The 20371-nt window shown below is 32.9% G+C and overlaps 2 protein-coding genes across 2 annotated transcripts in view; one reads left to right on the forward strand and one right to left on the reverse strand.

Moving 5' to 3' along the window:
- LOC126827339 (trichohyalin) overlaps positions 1-20371 on the reverse strand; it is a 22829-nt gene continuing 2458 nt past the window's right edge. The window contains exons 4-19 of the mRNA XM_056102246.1: positions 19572-19863; positions 18614-18767; positions 17585-17865; positions 17035-17102; positions 16383-16514; positions 15642-15711; positions 14683-14836; positions 14006-14114; positions 13464-13536; positions 12633-12948; positions 10401-10650; positions 9568-9712; positions 7859-7939; positions 4406-4675; positions 352-1325; positions 1-54 (exon numbers count right to left, since the gene is read on the reverse strand). Of these exons, the coding sequence (XP_055958221.1) occupies positions 1-54; positions 352-1325; positions 4406-4675; positions 7859-7939; positions 9568-9712; positions 10401-10650; positions 12633-12948; positions 13464-13536; positions 14006-14114; positions 14683-14836; positions 15642-15711; positions 16383-16514; positions 17035-17102; positions 17585-17865; positions 18614-18767; positions 19572-19863 (3423 nt within the window). The remainder of the gene's footprint in view (positions 55-351; positions 1326-4405; positions 4676-7858; positions 7940-9567; positions 9713-10400; positions 10651-12632; positions 12949-13463; positions 13537-14005; positions 14115-14682; positions 14837-15641; positions 15712-16382; positions 16515-17034; positions 17103-17584; positions 17866-18613; positions 18768-19571; positions 19864-20371) is intronic.
- Positions 9826-20371, forward strand: part of LOC126827340 (39S ribosomal protein L46, mitochondrial) — a 19018-nt gene continuing 8472 nt past the window's right edge. The window contains exon 1 of the mRNA XM_050556616.2: positions 9826-9915. The gene's annotated coding sequence lies outside the window, so the exon portion shown is untranslated. The remainder of the gene's footprint in view (positions 9916-20371) is intronic.

Below are 20371 nucleotides of genomic sequence, written 5' to 3' on the forward strand. Positions count from 1 at the left end.
TTAAATATGGGATTCTATCAAAATATAATAACTAACACAGTTAAATATAGGATTCTATCAAAATATAATAACTAACACGATTAAATATGAGATTCTATCAAAGTATAATAACTAACACGGTTAAATATGAGATTCTATTACAGATTAAATATGAGATTCTATAATTAAAAGATATAAATCAGGATTTAAAGGTAAAATTTTTCATAACTCTGTCTAATTTGAAGCTTCCCTAAAAGTTGCTGTAAACTATTAAGTAGCTTGATTCTGGATCTGAAGACATCATTCACCTTAATGTTAATCTAGAAAAAAGTTTCAACATTTTCTTCGTTTATAATAAATAAATATTTTTACCTTTTGATTAGGATCTCTTCGTTTATCTTCATAAATATCTATTCTATTACCATAATCAGCTGGTTGTTGATTTTCATTATACGCCTTCCTTCCCTTTCTTACTCGTGTGTTCTCTCGTGACACGCGTAGAGGATCATCGGCATGGGACGGATCTAAAATCTCTGACGTTCTTGTGAACGGAATGAAATCAGTATCATAGACAGGAGGACGTACAGGATCTAAGTCTGTATAATGTGATCTACCATTACAATTATCATAGTCATCATTATCCAGTTCATTTTGATGAGGTCTTCTGTGTTTAACTGCTGGCACAGGAGGTGATTCATATCTGGCATGATGATCAGGTCTATGTTTGTAATTATCCAAACGAGATCTGCGTTCATGATCATCTACAAAAGGTTTGAGTTCCTCAGAATGACGGGATCTGTTTGATGGAAGAGGAGATGTTGATTTTCCTCTACGAGGTGTTACATCAGACGGTTTTATGAGTCTGGTTTCTGAGCGGAAATTTGGAGACAAGCTTCTGTCATGTCGGGAATTAACAGAGGCTCTGTATGGCGACAAAGATTTATTTCTATGAGGGGATGGACTGCGCGACCCTGTAGGTATAATTTGTTTATTAGCTTCCACCATTTTGTAAAGTTGTGCTGCTCGTTTTGCATGTCTTGCTTGACTTTCCCATTTTTTCTCTTTGTAAAATGGATCCTTCTCCGAATTTTTCACATTCTTTTTCACTCTTTGATTGTTATAATTCCAGCCGAATTTTTCTTTAGGTTTCGGTTTCTCTGTCTTAAATTTCCTGACCTGTGCAGCACTCTTAAGTCTGACTTTCTTTAATTTTGTTGTGCCCACCATTTTCTTCTCATTTGCGTCTGCCTCAGTTGGGACATTTCCTCGACGTCTATGAGATCTATCTGCCTTATATTCTATTCTGACATCACTTACTTCCCTCTTAACACCATTCTCATCTGTAACTAGAAATATCAACAGAAAAAACATGTTATAATAATAAACTAAAACAGACAAAGCAATGCAATTCCCTGTGAAATGGGTTTCAAAAGAAAAATATATGAAACACAGAGTCTTTAAATATTTAATGAAAGAGAATAGAGAAAGATTCACAATGGAGTTCAACTTGACTTTACATTAAATTCCAAACGAAATGGTGTTTAAAAGAAAAACATATGAAACAGACAGGTCTTTAAATATTTAATGAAAGAGAATAGACAGAGATTAACAATGGACTTCAACTTGTCTTCCAAGTGAAATGACATTTCAAGAGACAGAGAGAGAAATGGGGTTCAACATCCACTCGACACAAACTAGGTCATTTTGGGACTAACATGTGGTTTAATTTTATTTCAATAATTTGCTTGCATGTAGGGGTCTTTAGCAGTGGGAGGAAACCGGAGGACCCGGAGAAAACCCACGAGGTTGGACAGGCGCCCCTACTCCTTGTCACGTACAACCGGGGATTCGAAACCACGCCAGTTGACTCAATGACAGGCTTTATGATACAGCACGCACGTGCTAACCATTCGGCCATCCAACCCCCATGACATTTAAAGGAAAATATATGAAATACAGTCTTTACGATTAAAGTAGCTAATATCATCCACAGTCTTTGACATTGCAAACACGACTTATTGGTCAATTTAAATCAACATTGACGTTGCTGTCTTACCATGAAAAGATACGCTTCTGATATCCAATATTTAAGTCACAGTGAACATTTTAAAATTGGCACAGGAATCGTGTGCCAGAATGCTTTTGAGTGCCATTTGTAATGATGCAACTCAGTGAACAAGGATAAACATATCCCAGGGGAGAATACTACAGGTGTAGACAAGAATAACCAGACACCAAAGAATGCTACTCAATTGGGACTCTTCACGCTTCACTGAACATAAGTGATTAAAAATTACAGTAAAACAGCATTGATTGAATGTAAAATTGTGTCCATTTTCTAGGTGCCCAAGATTACAGAATAAGCTCTTTTAAGGACAGTTAAAAAAGAGATTCACTGTGGACTTTAACTTGACTTTTACAATCAATTGATACAAATTCTTGGTTACTGAAACAAAGGTCATAACAAATGTATAATATTTCAACTTTTTCATTACTGGAACACGGTTACCTATTGCATTTAAGAAGCATTTAACAATTGAGAAACACATTAACAGAAAACAATTTTATGGAATAAGGAAACGTCATTACAGGACCCTGTCAACAGGTCATCACAGATTACTTAAACTTTCTGTGTAACTGGGTCCAATTTTAATAATCTTAGACATCTCTAATAATAGAAATCGTTACAGGAAGCTGTTCACCACCGGAACCAGTAATAAAAAGAGTTAAATTTAAATACAAGATACCTTTGAACAATTATGACACATTGTATATTACCGGTACATAACCAAAAAACATAAACTTGGACAAACAACATAGAAAGTGGCGGTAGTGACATGAAGTGTGATATATTAATATAAATACTCATATTCATCATTAACAACATTTAGTAACCGACTATGAATGTGTGTGTACTACCATATATTTTGCTGCAAGCACACAAAGGTAACTAATGTGCACACAATAGATTCTCAGACACTGTCACTTAAAAAAGGATGTATGTTTGTTTATTTGACAATGCAGTTTTATTAGGCATGATAGATAGCCTGCACAAATATATCTTGTGCACATAATATTGTCACATACTAAAAATTAGCGGGAACACTGTCCATAGCTAGACAGCATCTTTGAATAAAAAATTTGTCTCTGGCGGCCACCAAATTTAAGTACCGTGTGGCGTGTGGACAGGTCTGATCTGATGTATGATGATTATAACAAATATTAGTATAGGGTTATATGCAATTACAAACAACATTCAATTAATATAAATAATACTTATCAGATATTACCCAACTATAAAATATATTATTACCAACAAAACAATACCAACAGGAATTTTCAATAACAGAAAGATATATATATATATTAGTAACTAAAAAATCAAAATCCATTTGGGGACTCCATTTTCAAATGGTTCACTCAATTGTAAAATTCAAATCAATGAAATTTTTTTTTTTAAATTGGGCACTTTTACTATATATCTCTCTGTCATTATATAATATATTCAGTGAAATCAACTGATCTCTGTTATTGGTTATTATGAACCGATTAACTTTCCAGGAAAATGATGTTACATTGATACATTCATTTTATTGTCTTAATTAAATGTTATATAATTAATTTGAGTAGAATTTAGCAAGGATTATGCTATAAAAGGTTACATATTATCTGAATTATGCCAATGAAAATCTGCAGCTTTATAATTATGACGTTGAAGGATACCAACTTTTATTTGACTACTGTTTGATGGATTATGAGAAGAGATTTTCTCCTACCCATTGTTTAAAATTCCAACTCTCAAGCAATATTTTATTTTTCTAACAAGAAAACAATTTACGAACGAAACTCGTTTTTTCTAACAACTAACGATTTTTCCATGGAACTCGGTTTCTACCGACCAGAAAATTTACGTAACATGGAACTCAGGTTTTTCTAACAACTAGACATTTTACGCATGGAACTAAACAATTTCCTTGTTAGCCTTGTCTTCTGAATACAATGATTAAAACCCAGAAAAAGAGAGAGAGAGAAATGGGGTTTAACGTCCACTTGACACAAACTAGGTTATTTCGGGACTAACAACATGGTTTAATTTTTTTATTTCAAAAATTTGCTTGCGCGTAGGGGTCTTTAGCAGTGGGAGGAAACCGGAGGACCCGGAGAAACCCTTGAGGATGGACAGTCCACCCTACTCTGTGTCACGTACAACCTGGGATTCGAAACCACGGCAGTTGACTCAATGACAGGTCTTACGATACAGCGCGCACATGCTAACCATTCGGCCATCCAACCTCCCTAAAACCCAGAAAGTTCTGTTCCAGTGCCCAAGCATCCATAGTTCCCATTGAAATAAGAATATCATGGTTTGATTTCACTGAATATAAAATATTGTAATGGTGAAAAGAGATAGTGGTGCAATATTTACATGTATACGTTTGTGTACCAAAATGTCTTCGTGTTGAGTAAGGATCAGTATGCGGGTCACTTAAGTTACGATACGAAACAATCTTATCTTCGACGTAATCATCATGATGAACCAGTTCTTTACTTTGATTGACGTCTGCCATTTGTTCTGCATCACTGTTATGTGAGCGTATTGAAGTGTCAACCGCTATATCTCTTTCCGTGAGGTTTAACTGTGGAACGTATGCCGATTGCTGTTGGGTTGTCATTGGTTGCACTCGTGGGGTCATGGCTGCAAAGGTAAAATAGGATAAATGTCAAATGCATAAAAAATAAAAGAAGACTGGATCATAAAAGATACATTAGTTTTTATAATTCTATAAAATTTGATCTCTTGAGCTATAGTTTGACTACATATATGATATACATGCTCATCCAACAATATATAAAAATATGACAAAAGTAATATGGACATTCACGTTCAATAAAAATAATAAATACTGCAATTAAAACAATACAGGATCCAACAAAGTTATCATATTTTGGAAAGAAAATGGCAGCCACTGGAAGGCCTTTAAAATTAATGATGTCACATCTAAGTGCTGTAGTTTAATGTTAGAATTTTTTGCTAGCAACTCAGTACAGGACAGAAAACTACCTGACAAAAAATTTTTTTTATAATAAGTGCTGTGAAATTATTTGTAAATATCAAAGTCTTTCTTTATCAAAAGCATAGTACTCTTAAATAACAAAGTATTTCTTTACGAAAAGTATGGTATTTTTTAACAGGTATTATGCAAGCGCTAAATCTGCCTATTGCATGTCTTTCTTTAGGCCTGAAATGTTATATAAATTATTAATTAGATATTAATTAACATGACAAGACCATAATCAACTCTCAATGCCATTAGATGGCTCCAAATTTAAGTACATTAGAACAGATCGGCCATTTAATGATTTAATCTAAATATGGATAATCGAGACTTTGTTTATTATCTGAACATTGTTAGCAATAACAATCGAGGCTACACTGTTCTTCTAATGGCGATAATTCGGTTCTGAGTGAAGTAATTTGACTGAAATTTTCAACATATTCTCTTTTCATTATCTATTTTTTAAATTATTATAGCGGGAACTGCTTATCAGGCCCTCCGTCCTGCACCATGATAAGGTGAAACCACATCAGAAAATCCTGATAAACTTTCTCGGCCAATGCAGGGATCGAACACGCGACATCCAGGCTAGCAAGCGAGCGTCTTTCCCACTTGGCCCCCTGTTATTCGTACAATCGTATTGAATAAGCACACAGTTGAGAGGCCAGCATCCTACCTATGGAGGGAGATAGAGAAATGTGGTTTAACGTTCACTTGACACAAACTAGGTCATTTTGGGAGTAACATATGGTTCAATTTTATTTCAATAATTCAAAAAAAGAAAAGCATAGCCAATTTTCATCATTTTTCTTATCTGAACGAGATCATTGTTTCCATAAATCTTATTTGTTTTTAATGTCACTATGTAAGGATAAAAGAAATTCATTATTGGTTTTAAATGTAGGGTCACTAATTGTGACTGGTCATTCTTTTTATCGAAATTAGTTTTCGCTTGATTAAACCAAGACACACGAGTTTAACAACTTTGCAAGCTTTTCCCATTAAACCCAAATCTAAGGCCTTTAAAATCCTGGGGGTCTTGGTTTAAAAATCAGTTGCACATGTAAATACTCTACAAGCCAAGTGATGCCACATCTGAACGAAGACCAACGCAACACCACTATCGGTCGGTTACAAGCAGGCGAAACCTAGACAGATGTAGCCAGACTGCTGAATGTTTCCCAGAGTACCACATTTGGAATAGCTACCGACAGCAAAGTTTAACACATGACTGCATAAGCTCAAGGCAAAACACGATTGACCGGCCATGGATCGTCACATCCGGTTACGTCATTACCGGAAACATTTCACACCAGCGACCTCTACTGCAGCAGCAATTCCTGTCAGACGTAGGATCTCAGACCAGACGGTCCATAAATGCCTATATGAAACCGGATTACGAGCCTGGGCTCTATTTCTTGAAATTTTAACTAAAGATAAAATCCAAATTTTAGTGGATACTTCAATTTTGATTGGCTAAGTACTAAAATCAATCTAATATTATCCAATCAAATGAATAAAATTTGGATTCTATCTTAGTTAAAATTTCGTGAAACAACCCCCAGACGTTCCATTATAGCTTCTGTTTTGAAATACGCTGACACTGTCAAATCCGGCTTCAATAGGTTCAGACACACAGGGTATGGCCACAGCAACGCTGGAGAACAGTTTAGGTTCCTGTTGCAACGAGGTGATGGTAGAGGTTGGGTATACGGACGACGAAATGTCACTATGCGTTTCATTTTTTGAAGATTATATATAATCATAAATATTATTTATATAAGTAAATGTAATTAGTAAATGACATGAGTTATATATTAAATGACTATTAACAATAATATTAAAACAAGATGATTATATTACAAGCTGATTTCAGTTTATTTAGCAAGCATGAGGATGGGATAACAATATACATTATCATGGGATCAAATTTTAATGCAGATCTTTTAATAGCATAGGAGATATGTTAGTTGCTATTTACCAGAATATAGCTAGAGCCACTGATTACTAAGACTATATCCAAACTAAAAATATATCTTCAACCTTCATAAATAATAAATATCACACTAGTAATTGTGTTTATAATGGTGCCATGATAACCTTACATGTAACAATAAAAGATTTAATGAAATGGGGTTTAACATGACCTACTCTTATATGGAATTCTAACTGCCAAGAGATCTTTTATGTGCACGCCAATGTATACACGGGTCCTCATTTTTTTGTCCCATCCAAACTATTAGACAGCTGTCACTGTCTGGCCCTTCGTCCTGCAGCACTGACAAGAGGAAACCACGTTGGAAAATCACTTGCAATGAACTTTCTCAATCTATGCAGGGATCGAACACGCGATCTCAGGGCTATCGAGCCAGCATCTTACCCACTTAACCACCGTGGCTCCCTTTTGGAAATGCTGCAAGCATTTGTTTATAAGCGCTGGTTAAATATGATTACCAATCAAAGGCTTTGTTTGTTATGTGCTCCAGTTCAATCATTATGCTTGCGCTTACTTTTATGGAAAAAGCACTTTAGGATAAGTTGCAAGCATTTGTTTTTTAAGCGCTGGTTAAATATGACGATTACAAATTAAGTGCTTCATTTCTGATGTTCTTCATGCTTATACTTGGAGTAAACAATACTTGAAGATCAACCAAGTGCTTTATTTGCAATGTGCTTAAATCCAAGCATAATGTTTATCATGCTTGAATAAACAATACTAAAGGTGTATGAATATATGCTTGGGTGCTTTAATAAACATTTTAGTAATTAACAATAGTGCTATCTGCAGTGATTAAAAATCTCAAGCAACTTCATAACTCTACCATTCTGATTGTCTGTATGTTGCCTAGCAACTGGTGTAGCTGTGGATCGTCCAATGGGAATAGATGGTGATGGTGACAGGACTAGAAGCAAAGACATTGTGTGGGGAAAATACAAGTATTTAAATATATAATATATTAATATTAGGCTTCTGCTATATGAAATAAAAATGAAGGTGTGGATTTATGAATATTATACTAGCAATTTATCTACAAACTAACAATATTCAGTCTAATCAAATACAGATATTTATTTTCCTTTGAATTATTTTAATTCTGGATTTTGCCTTCCCACAATATCAAAGATGCATTATGTAAGTGCTAAAGAGAGAGAGAGAGAGAGAGAGAGAGAGAGAGAGAGAGGTTTAATGTCCACTCGACACAAACTAGGTCATTTCGGGACTAACATATGGTTTTAATTTTATTTCAATAATTAGCTTGCGCGTAGGGGTCTTTAGCAGTGGCAGGAAACCGGAGGACCCGGAGATAACCCACGAGGTTGGACAGGCGACCCTACTCCTTGTCACGTACAACCGGGGATTCGAATGTAAGTGCTAAACCTGCCAATTGTGGGTCTTTTTTCTGGCTTCAAAATTCATATAAATTATTATCTAGACATGACAAATGCATCAAGCCCATAATCAACTCTTGGATGGCCAAGAAATTAAATGGATTAGGACATCTGAATCATTCCATAATTCAACTTTAAATTGGATAATTGAGGCTTTATTTATTTAGGCTAAATCTTGTCAAAAACTTTATAAACATTCATAACTTTACTCAGAATTAATTAATTCGACTGGAATTTTCAATATATTCATTTTTTATTGTCTCTTATAGTGAAAAACAAGCAGGTCTCTTTTTTTTTTTTATCTAAATCTTACATAATGCATCTTTATATAATGGTTATATAAAAAACATAGAACTGAAAAAAGAAAAGAAATAACATCTGATTTGAATTAGATTGAAGAAAACTATAAACATATTTCTGTATAAAACAAATATATTAGGATGAAGTAATGTTTTAATATAGCATCTATGATTAGACTATTATTAGTTTACTAATCTCTACGGAGTCTACGCATAATGAAAGATCTACAGGTCTGAAAATAATGGTTTTAATTGTATCTTATAAAATGTCAGGCACTACTGAAACAATACCTGACATTTTTTTAACTTTGTATCAGACATGTATGAATAATACTGGTACAAAATAAACACACACAGAGAAATGACAAATATTTGCTGAAATGACATAACCCAGAGGGATAGAGCCATATTTTATTAATGAAGAGGTAGGAAGAATCAATATTACGAGTTGTTTTATTGGGTATCATATGACAAAGTATTCAGTATAATTAATCTATGAAGCCATTCTCATTGCATTTTGTTCAAAGAAATAATTTTAATCTAAGAATACCATTCAACAAAATTTTGTACAGCGAAATAATTTTAATTGAAGAATACTGGGGCCTTATCAAGGTAACTTAAAATAAATATTTTAAGAATGCAGCCTTTTCATTGGTCAAGAGCTGATATTTGTACTTAAATTTTAGAGCTCAGCCAATGAACAATCAGTTTTCTTAAAATATTTTAAGTTTTCATGAATAAAACCCTTGTTCAATAAAATTTTTGAATTTAGACACAATGTACCCAATTTGTTGTCAATGGTCCTACATTTGAAGTTATAATTTCAATAAATGAATACAAACCATCGTAATTCGCCTTAAGATTAGTGATATCATGGCCACCTTGCTGTAATCTCTGCATACGTTTTAAATGTTTCTCATGTAGGGCACGACCTTGAGCTTCATCCATGGCATACTTCAACTTTTGTAATTGTTGATCTCTAGCTTGCTGTAATAAATGAAATTCTATGACAGTATTGTAGCAAAATATAGTCTTACTAATTAGTTGTCTGATTCCATATATAGGCCTATTTTGTACTAGAGTTACTTCCCATGATTGGAGTAAACATGGCTTCTAATACAACCTTAGCTTACATTGCTCACACTAAATCCTGAACCGTTTAGCCTACAGGATGAAACAAGTATGACAGGGTATGATTACTCTTTCTGTAACATCAGATATTTATTTAAAGGAAGGAGGCCTATAGCCTACTGAAAGATCTTTTAGTTTGTGGGCCACATTGTTATGGAATAAACTGCCTGACAATTTGAATTTACTTTCTTGTAATTCATTAATGTTTCAAGAAGCATCCAAACATTTATATTTTTACCCTCACTTAGCAAAATTTATTTAAACTACTTGATGTATATTCATGTGACAAGCTAATCTTATTGTATTTTCGTGTGTATTTGTGTTATATTCATTAATTTGGTTAGTTAATATAATTTTCTACGTGGATCATCTATGTTATTTTTAGACATCATTTATTCCTTTCATGTTTTTTAATCTCTTTATCTGTGTAGGTCACCTAAGTGCATTGTGGTAGGTGCGCTTTTCAAATCTTGTTATAATAACATGATTTGCTTGTTCACAGGGGTTTGGAGGGGGATTAAAAAGTTTGCAATAAAGCACCAACCTCTTTCTCTCGTATTTTTTGTTGTTCTAGTTCAAACTGTTTTTGTATAACTTCTCGTTCTCTCTGTAGACGTTGCTCCTCTTCCTGTTCCTCCGCCCATTTTTTCTCACGTTCTAAACGGACCAGATTCTTCTTCTCATCTATCTGATTCTTAATAGCATCCTGTAACTCTAGATGACGCTGTCTCTTTATTTCTAGATCTTTCATCGTAACTGGATCTATTATCACATTCTGTCCTCTAATTAAAGTCCTAAATTAAAGAATGTATTAAAGTGAAAAGGTTTAGTTTAAACAATATTTTATTCAATAAACTGAACTGGATTGAACAACAGGCAAAGGCCTATATAAGTTCTCTCCAAACATATAAAACAGTTATATCTTATGTTTACAATAGACAATGGTGGACATATGTATAGACAGTGAGTTACAAACATATATACATTTCTTGGAGACTAATCGTAGGGTATTACATTTTCATTTTAGATTATGAAATTTATATAAGATAAAAAGTATGGCATATTGTAAATAAAATATTAAATGTTAAAGTATTAAAATATCTTGCTATCTTTAATGTATTTTTGCACTATGTTAAATATATTAAAATTGGTATCATCTGAAAGGTGGGGTTGCCATATAAGATTAGGTTAATTGTAACATTTTGTTTGAGGTGGTGTAAATTATTTTGGAGAATTGTTCAATATGTAGTCTGGACATATGAAAAAATAATGGTAATTATCTTCATCTGTAGAATTACATCTAAATCACACCTTTGTTTCACTAATAAAATGGTAGAATAAATGGTTATTTAAATTACTAGCTTTATTTGTTAATTGGCAATGGATAATATTTTCTTTTCTATTTCCAGTATTATAATATAATAGTGGTCTAAGTAATGGGTATACACGTGGAAGTGAAAAGAATATTTGCCTCTCTTAGTAATGCATGTGCGTACACTCTAACATGTGATCCGTTTTTAAAAATTCTTTAAATTGTGGGCATAAAATAAATGCAAATATTATTAATTTCATGTTTCGTATAATATTCATGCAACAATAATTTCATGTTTACCATAATATTCATGCCACAATAAATTCATGTTCATGACAATGTAAATGCAACAATAATTTCATGCTTATAAAAGTATTCATGCCACAATAATTTCATATTTACCATATTGGTCATGGCACAATAAGTTCTTATTTACCATAATGTTCATCCAACAGCAATCTCTTGTATACCATAGTGTTTATGCCACAATAATCTCATTATAACAATAGTGTTCATGCCACATGTAGCAATAATCTCATTTAAACAATAGTATTTATGCCACAATGATTTTATGCTTATCATTGTGTTCATGCCAGAGTAATTTGATGGTTGTAAAGTTAACCATTGTGTTCATGCCACAGTAATTTTATGGTTCAAAGGTTTACCATAGTGTTCATGCACAGTAATTCCATACCGGAGATTTACCATAGTGCCAATGTCACAATAATTTCATGTTTACTCTAGTGTTAATGGTTATAAAGTTTACCATTGTGTTCATGCCAGAGTAATTTCATGTCTGTAAAGTTTACCAGTGTGTTAGAGAGAGAGAGAAATGGGGTTTAACATCCACTCGACACAAACCAGGTCATTTCAGGACTAACATATGGTTTAATTTTATTTCAATAATTTGCTTGCGCATAGGGGTCTTTAGCAGTGGTAGGAAACCGGAGGACCCGGAGAAAACCCACGAGGTTAGACAGGTGACCCTACTCCTTGTCACGTCCAAATGGGGATTCAAAACCACGCCAGTTGACTCAATGACAGGCCTTATGATACAGCGCGCACGTGCTAACCATTTGGCCATCCAACCCCCCTTTACCATTGTGTACATCCCACAATAATTTCCTGTTTACCATAGTGTACATGCCACAATCATTTCATGTTTAGTATAGTGTACTTGCCACAATAATTTCATGTTTGCCATAGTGTACATGCCACAATAATTTCATGTTTACCATAGTGTACATGCCACAATAATTTCATGTTTACCATAATGCACACGCCACAGTAATTTCATGTTGTACATGCCACAATAATTGCATGTTTACCATAGTGTACATGCCACAGTAATTTTATGTTTAACATAGTGTACATGCCACAATCATTTCATGTTTACCATAGATGCACATGCCACAATAATTGCATATTTAACGTAACATTTTATAAATCATTAACATGACTTACGGTGAGGACAGTGTATCTGTAGGAGCACTATTAACTCTAGCACTATCTTTAACTTCCATATCTTGACTAGATGAATTCTGCTTTAATCCTGATTCATAACGTGGAGATGTAGCAGCAATATTATGTTGCTGTATGGCCGTAGCTTTGGATGAATATCGTGGTGATAACTGTGAAGCGACAGCATTGTGTCTGTGAGATGTTTTCTCAACTCGTGACGAAACTTTTTCAGCCCAGACAGCCGCATCTGCAGCATCTCGCTGTCTCTGTTTTTCTTGTTTTGTCATGGATAATAATCTCTTCTCTTCCTTTTGTTTTTCTAAAATAGAAGAAACCACAAATAATGTTACATATGGCATCTCAGTTGGATATGACTTTTTATAGTGCTCCCATAACCACATAAATATCTTGAAATTCTTAAGATCTACTCTTATTCATAATTCCAACGATCCTGTACACAGGACATGTTTTTGTCCCATCCAAATAACTAGATGTTGTTTCGTGATAGGCCCTCTGCACAACTGACAAGGGAATTGAAACGCTTAACAAATTGGATAGTCAAATTTAAAACTCAGCAATTAAAACAGTGACATTGCCTCAAACATTAAACCCACTTTTTTGAGATTGTGGCCAAAACAATTTCTGGGACCGTATTCAAGAAAACTTACAACTAAACCATTTTAAGAATGAAAAGGCTGCATTCTTCAAATATTTTAATTGATGTTTCAAGAACAAGGTTTCTGGTGTTACAGTCTGTTATAGTAAGCTTATATACTCAATGAAGTAGTAGGCTATTAAATGTCTAATAATATTAATATAAAGATTTATACTGACCTAAATCTTCCAACCATTTTCTTCTTTCTTCTTCTTTTGTTTGTTTGTATTTTGTATCATCTAAAGCCAAACCCTACAAAATCAAAAATGGAGAAATTTTCATAAAATACATGTAACACACTATGTTGAGTTTGTAAATATTAATATTTTAGAACTTGATACTAATATTTCATTCTTTTAATTTCAACATTTTAATACACTATGACTCTAGCGAAAAAGGGGGGTTGGGTGGCCGATAGGTTAGCACATGCGCATTGTATCATAAGGTATGTCATTGAGTCAACTGGCGTGGTTTTGATTCCCCGGTTGTATGTAACAAGGAGTAGGGTCGCCTTTTCAACCTCATGGGTTTTCTTCATGTCCTCAGGATTCGTCCCACTTTTAAAAACCCTTACGTGCAAGCGAATTATTAAAATAAAATTGAACCATGTGTTAGTCCCGAAATGATCTAATTTGTGTCGAGTGGACGTTAACCCCTCTAGCGAAATAGAAATACAAGTAGGCCTATACTCATAAATATATCAATCATTTTATTAACTTACTCCAAAAGCGAAAGAACTTCTCATGGCTGCTGGTGGAACTTTCTGATCTTTGACCCAACGAGGACTAACTTTGGGTACCTGAGGTTCATATTCTTCTCGTGGAGTATTGCTAATAAACACATACAAAAACAAATAAATGAAAGATGTCTGGGTTGAGCACAATGCATGGTATAATAAATTTTACTTAAACATCTAATATCACATGACTGATCTACTGAAAAGAGAAATTTTTAACTAAATCATGACTAAAAATCAACTTCCATTTACGATTAAGCTGGGATTTTTTTTGATTTTTTTTTTTACAAATATCTTAATCCGCTAAACCATGAAATAGCTGGAATCAACATCTTGAAATACGGCTCCAGGACCGATATTTTCAATATTTTTTTTACAATAGTATTAAAATTATAAAAAACGATTGCCGTCCCAGGATTTTATTTTTGATTAAGCTGAAAAAACTCCTTTACAAAATCCTACATCCTGTAAAATTGATAGTTAGCTAAAATTATGATTTTAAGAATAACTAATTGTACTTTAATATTAATTCATAAATTACCATCAATTTCAAAACATTTAAGTTTTCAGAACAAGATATTTATCTGACCCTATTCAGTGCATGGTTGGTATAAATAAATATCAACAATTGTTGTAGATAAATAAATATATTAATATCTTACTGTTTACTAGAAGTAGAAGAAATAAACTTAGCCGGTTGTGGAGGTAAAGGAGCAGGTTTATGTTCCTTTGATAGTTGATTAGCAAACGTATCATCTAGATTCTCTTGTTCTCTTTCTCGACGTTTCTGTAAACGCTTCTCTTCCAGTTGTTTAGCTTAAAAAAAATACACATACACATTTATATCCATCAAAATAGAAAAAAGAAAAAAAATGTTTTCAGGTTAAATTATGCTTCATATGTGTTATAGCCAAACCCTTATAGACAAATGTCAAAGGCGCTGGTGGTCATTTCTTCATGTTTCTTGTGAACCGACAAATCTGATATATTTGAATATTGAGAATTTGCTCTCTGTGGCCATTAAATAATAACATTTATGCAAATAGCGATCCGTGTCCTGATGTATATGTATGAAATATTAAATCACAAAAAAATGTTATCAATTGATGGCCATAGAGATATTAACTGAATGCAAATTTCAAACACGTTTTTCTCAATACTTTATTATATCAGATTCGTCAGTTTGCAAGAAATGTGACGATTTGAGAAATTTTGAATCCTTTGCAAACTACAATATTGTGCTCGTTGAATCTCTAAAAGGAACATCAGTTCAAAAAGAGGTCAATTCCATTTAGTATTCCTAAAGATATGCCGAATTGAAGATTTTGCAACATACAGCATCCTCTGCAGAAGATTTAAACAAGCCAGAGCCATCTATAAGTATTAGGTAAAATGTATTGATGGACCTGTTTTTAATCTGATTGAATCCAACCTGGGAGATTATCTAGCATTGATATTTTGGTCTTGTTTTATTAAATAATTATTCAATAACTAATTTGAGTACATTATAGCATGGATTAAACTAAATATTGTCCGAAAAATGCATGATCAATCAGAAGCTAAGATATTTATTTTTAAATCAATGTAAATTGTTTTAAAAGAAATATATTCTATCACTTACCAAGTTCTTCTCGTAAAATTCTCTGATTTTCTTCTTTTTTAGATTGTTGTTCATTTTGATCTAATAAATGCTGGAAAAAGAAAACAATACATGAAAACAAAAACCAAAAAAGTTTAAGATCAACGTGTAGCAGAAATAATAAGTGCAGGAGAACCACACTACATGCAAAACAAAACTAATAAGACAAACCTGCAGATGAGACAACCTACACAGACATTGCAAGAAAAAAAAAACAAATACCAATTCAACTGAATGGATCTGGGGGCCAGCTGTAAGCATTACCTGGGCCTGTAATAATACATGTGAAAATCCAACCCTCACATTACGTGTATTGTAGAAAGGAAAGTTAAGAATTAGGTTTAGAACAAATTTGAGGACTGTTATTATATCTTTATTCTATCTTTGATTCAAGTTCATTTAGTAAAATCAGTTTTCTTCAACAATTAGGTTCTATTTTGGACTCAGAAAACACTGAACGATTTGCAGGAACATTCAATTTTTAATGGAGATGTCACATCATTCTTAACACATTAAAATACCAGTTATTAATACACTACAAACCTGTGACCCTACGTACGAAAACTTAAACTATAATATTTCATGGATGTAACCATTTCATTGGATGAGGATAATAATCCTTGTACACATGTTAGTTATTTGCCAATGAAAAGGCTGCATTCTAAAAGTATTTTAGTATAAGTTGTCCTGAATAAGTCCCCAAGGTTAATCTATTATTCTCACCCCTATATTTAGAGTACCATAATGATGTTGTTTATCTTGTTGAGGACTAGCAGAATATTTTGTTATATGTTTAGGACTAGTATTATTGGCTTCAGGAACTCGTGGTAAATTATTCTGTCTCTTTTCTTCCTCCTGAAAAAAAATAATAAATAAATTCATCGCTAAAGAGATATGTTTTATTCATAATGAAGTATGGATAGTACCACAAGTAAATCAGCTTATCGTCAAATATAACACCTCTGAAAACAACACAGTAATCAACAATTATTATTTAGTTGATAAGCTCTTAATTGTTGTGGATAATATAACAATTATGTAGTGTATAAATTATCTCACCATCTATTTGTTAATTTGTATAAAGTTCATGACTATTTAATTTCATTAAATTACAATATATCAATATTTATAAAAAAAAAATACCATCTATTGATGAATTAAAATAGATCTTGAAATTAATGTAAATTATAGACAAACATTTGATTCTGGCAAGAAAATAATAAAAACTCTAATCTTTGGGTTAAATTTTATCCACCCGATTACAGTAAATGTTACTACGATTGTATAAAGATATCTGTCTGTAACAGAATATAACAAGATATGCAATGTCTGCTTCCACCAAAGTGATCTCGCAGACAGTATAACAGGATATTACCTCAGGAGGTTTTATAGGTGGAGCACCAGCACCGGGTCGACCCCATGGATCATAATTTTCTGTTTCACCTGTGAATTAAAAAAAAAATGAACTTAAAACTGACCTTATATGGATTCCTTATGGCATATGATTCACTCTATTGTTTTTTAAGACTCATAAATTTTTAATTCTCTAGAAAAAATATTTGATCTGAACCTGATCATAAAACACTACTACAGCTCTTTACATTAGCTACAATCACACTTCAGCACTGACAGCAGTTTTGAATATCTATATTTTAATGTTTAAAACTGTTTTTAAATAAGAAATAAATATTTTAGATTTAAAACTTAAGATCTTTAAGATATTTTGTTACAGTCTATTTCTAAGCTGGATAGTAAAATATTACTATTGATATAGACTACTGATAAAGTACAACTTCAGTGCCAGGGAAAGCGATCAAAACAGCTATGAATCTTTGTTTTAATTGACAACTTGATTTGAATCTCAGCATAGACAAAGAAGAATTTTCAGGACTTTTAAACTCCATCCATTGCCATAAAGTACTAACCTTTTTCGAGAGCCCATTGTAATCTTTTTTTCTCAGCTACTGTGAGATGTGAAAGAGGAACAGGGGGAATATTTAAAGGTGAATCTTTTGACTTAGACAACTCTTCGGATTTCTTTTTTCTTTCAGGAGAACTTTTAACATCTTTACTGGTTTCAGATTTTTCTGTCTTTTTATTTTGATTGTCCTCCAGGGACGCCTTCTCTTTTTCTTTTCTTGCTGTAATATCTTTCTGAAAGTTTTCAACATCTGTGTTGTCACTTTTTCTATCATCTTCAATCTTACTAAAAAATAAAATTAAGTAAAGCCCATTTCATTACAGGCACAGGACTGTACATTACCATGTTCTTAGATGGTTATTGTTATCTGTGGTGCAGTCCTCTTCCATTAACTATTATAAACAGAGGGGATTAACTGAACATTAATGTGGTAGACAAAGTTGATTGTATTAAGTATTTGTAAACTAAGGTTTATAGTCAGCTGAAGCTAAAGCAGCATTAGGTCTATCTAGACACGTCACTAGTATAGGGTCATAACATGTACAGAATATAATTATAGTTAATATGAGTTATGACAGAAATGAAATAGGGTTTAACGTCCTACTGTTCTGCTCCTAAACTGGGCTAATGAAGACGGGCATATGCCACACAGTGTGCTATGAGGGAAATTTTTCTCATGCAGCGGCACTATGACCTACTCTTATATCGAATTCCAACTGCCAAGGGATCTTTAACGTGCATTCCAATGTATACACAGGATCTCAGTTTTTCGTCCCATCCGAACGACTAGACAGCTGTGCTTGTCAGGCCCTTCGTCCTGCCCCACTAACATGGGGAAACCAAGCTGTCAATTCCTGATAAACTTTTTGGCTAACACCGGGAGTGAAATCTAGACATGTCACTAGTATAGGCTCATAATAGAATATAATTACAGTTATATATTCTCATATGAGTAATATAATTAGTTATATATAATATGAGTAATATAATACGAGTTCTATATAAAATGAGTTATATAATATGAGTTACTTACTCTTTCTCTTGATTTAAAAGTAAACTAAGAATATTTCCTTCGTCTTCCTTTTTATCCCTTCTACTGGAAACTTTAACCGATTTTTCTGATCTAGATGACTTGGGATCTTCATCTTTTCTTGGAGAGTCTATTTTTATAGCATTACTTTTAGTATCTAAAGTTCAAGAAATATTAGTTAGAGTTTAATAAAGAGTCGGTCATTCTTGCTATAATAATTCAAAAATAGATAAGAAAAGAAAATATTGAAAATTTCATTCAAATTACTTCATTCTCAGCCAAGTTTGTAGTTTTGACAAGATGTGTGCACAGTGGTAACCAAGGCACTGGTATAATCAGGACTTAATCTCGCTTTCCCAATTTTTAAATTAAATTTTTTAATGGCGAACCTTTTTAATCTAGTTAAAATCTCGAGTATTCGATGCCATCGAGAGTCGATTATGGTCTTGTTTTGTTAATAAATGTCTAATTAATAGTTTATATAACATTTCAGGCCTAAAGAAAGACCTGCAATAGACAGATTTAGCTCTTGCATAATGTATGTTTAAAATTTGTGAAGACAATGGTTGAGGTTACATGAGATTACTTATAACCTGATCCAGTATATTGTTCTTAAATAGTTTGACTGTGTCAAATGTCAGAATGACTCCGGCTAAATGGGTCAAATGATTGAATGGCAGAACATGTCAAATATCAGAATGGCTGAATGCCAAAATCTACCATAAAATGCATTCAATTAGAGTTGGGAATTATGATTTATAGACACATTACCATTTGGATTAAGCAATGTAATAATGCAGCCCACAATAGAAATTTCTTGGATTCTGACTTATTGCATCAATGCATAGTGGTGTCAAATGAGTATAATAGTCCTCTTAAATTTAAGTGGTATCAAATGAACAATAATTGTCCTCTTATTAATTCTAAATACTTATCTTCTAAATTAAAGTATGACACTTACCAATACTTATCCGTAATGCATTTTCCTTTCCTTCTCTTAAATTACCCACAGATTCTAAAATAGCATTTAATTGTTCTTGTGTTAAAGTCACAGTACCACCATTTAAAGGTTTATTTTTTTCATTGTGAACTGATTTCCCTGCGAGTTTATCACGATTCTTTTTAATAAAGTTTTTATCAGGTTTTAAGGGTTTCTTGTTGTTGATTATTTGTGTTTCTTCAAATTGATGATTTTCTGCTTTACTTGCTGTATTTCTTATTGGATGTCTCAATGCTCTCTCTTTATAACCATACTGTAACATTAATACACAAATTAATTATACAATTTAATTTCAAGGTTAAAAGTGGAAGGGGGCTTGGGGGTGGGGGGTAAAGAGTAGTCAAACATGTATTTTTTAAATCATACGGCCTTTCATTATTTCAATCCTAAGCTTTTACGTGACAAGGTGGAGGGTTGACTCAAGCTAACCTTAAGGTTCTTTACGGATCCCTTGGTTCTCTCCCACTTATGAAGATACCTATGTGCTATGTGAAAGCAAATTTTGGATATAAAGATGTACCACATATTAGTCCCAAAATATACTAATTTGTGTCAAATGGACATTACACCCAATGTCTAAAAGGGTATTAATGGGATAAATGAAAAAGAAATGGAATATGAATATTTCCTTCACATTTAATGACAATATATACTATATGTTTGCAACTTCTAAATACATCTTAAACAAATAAATACTACATTGTACTGCTATGAACCTCTGACAAGATTCCCCTATTGTATTTTATAAATTCACAACATGC

The sequence above is a fragment of the Patella vulgata genome, chromosome 7, assembly GCF_932274485.2.
Source record: "Patella vulgata chromosome 7, xgPatVulg1.2, whole genome shotgun sequence".
Taxonomy (NCBI): domain Eukaryota; kingdom Metazoa; phylum Mollusca; class Gastropoda; family Patellidae; genus Patella; species Patella vulgata.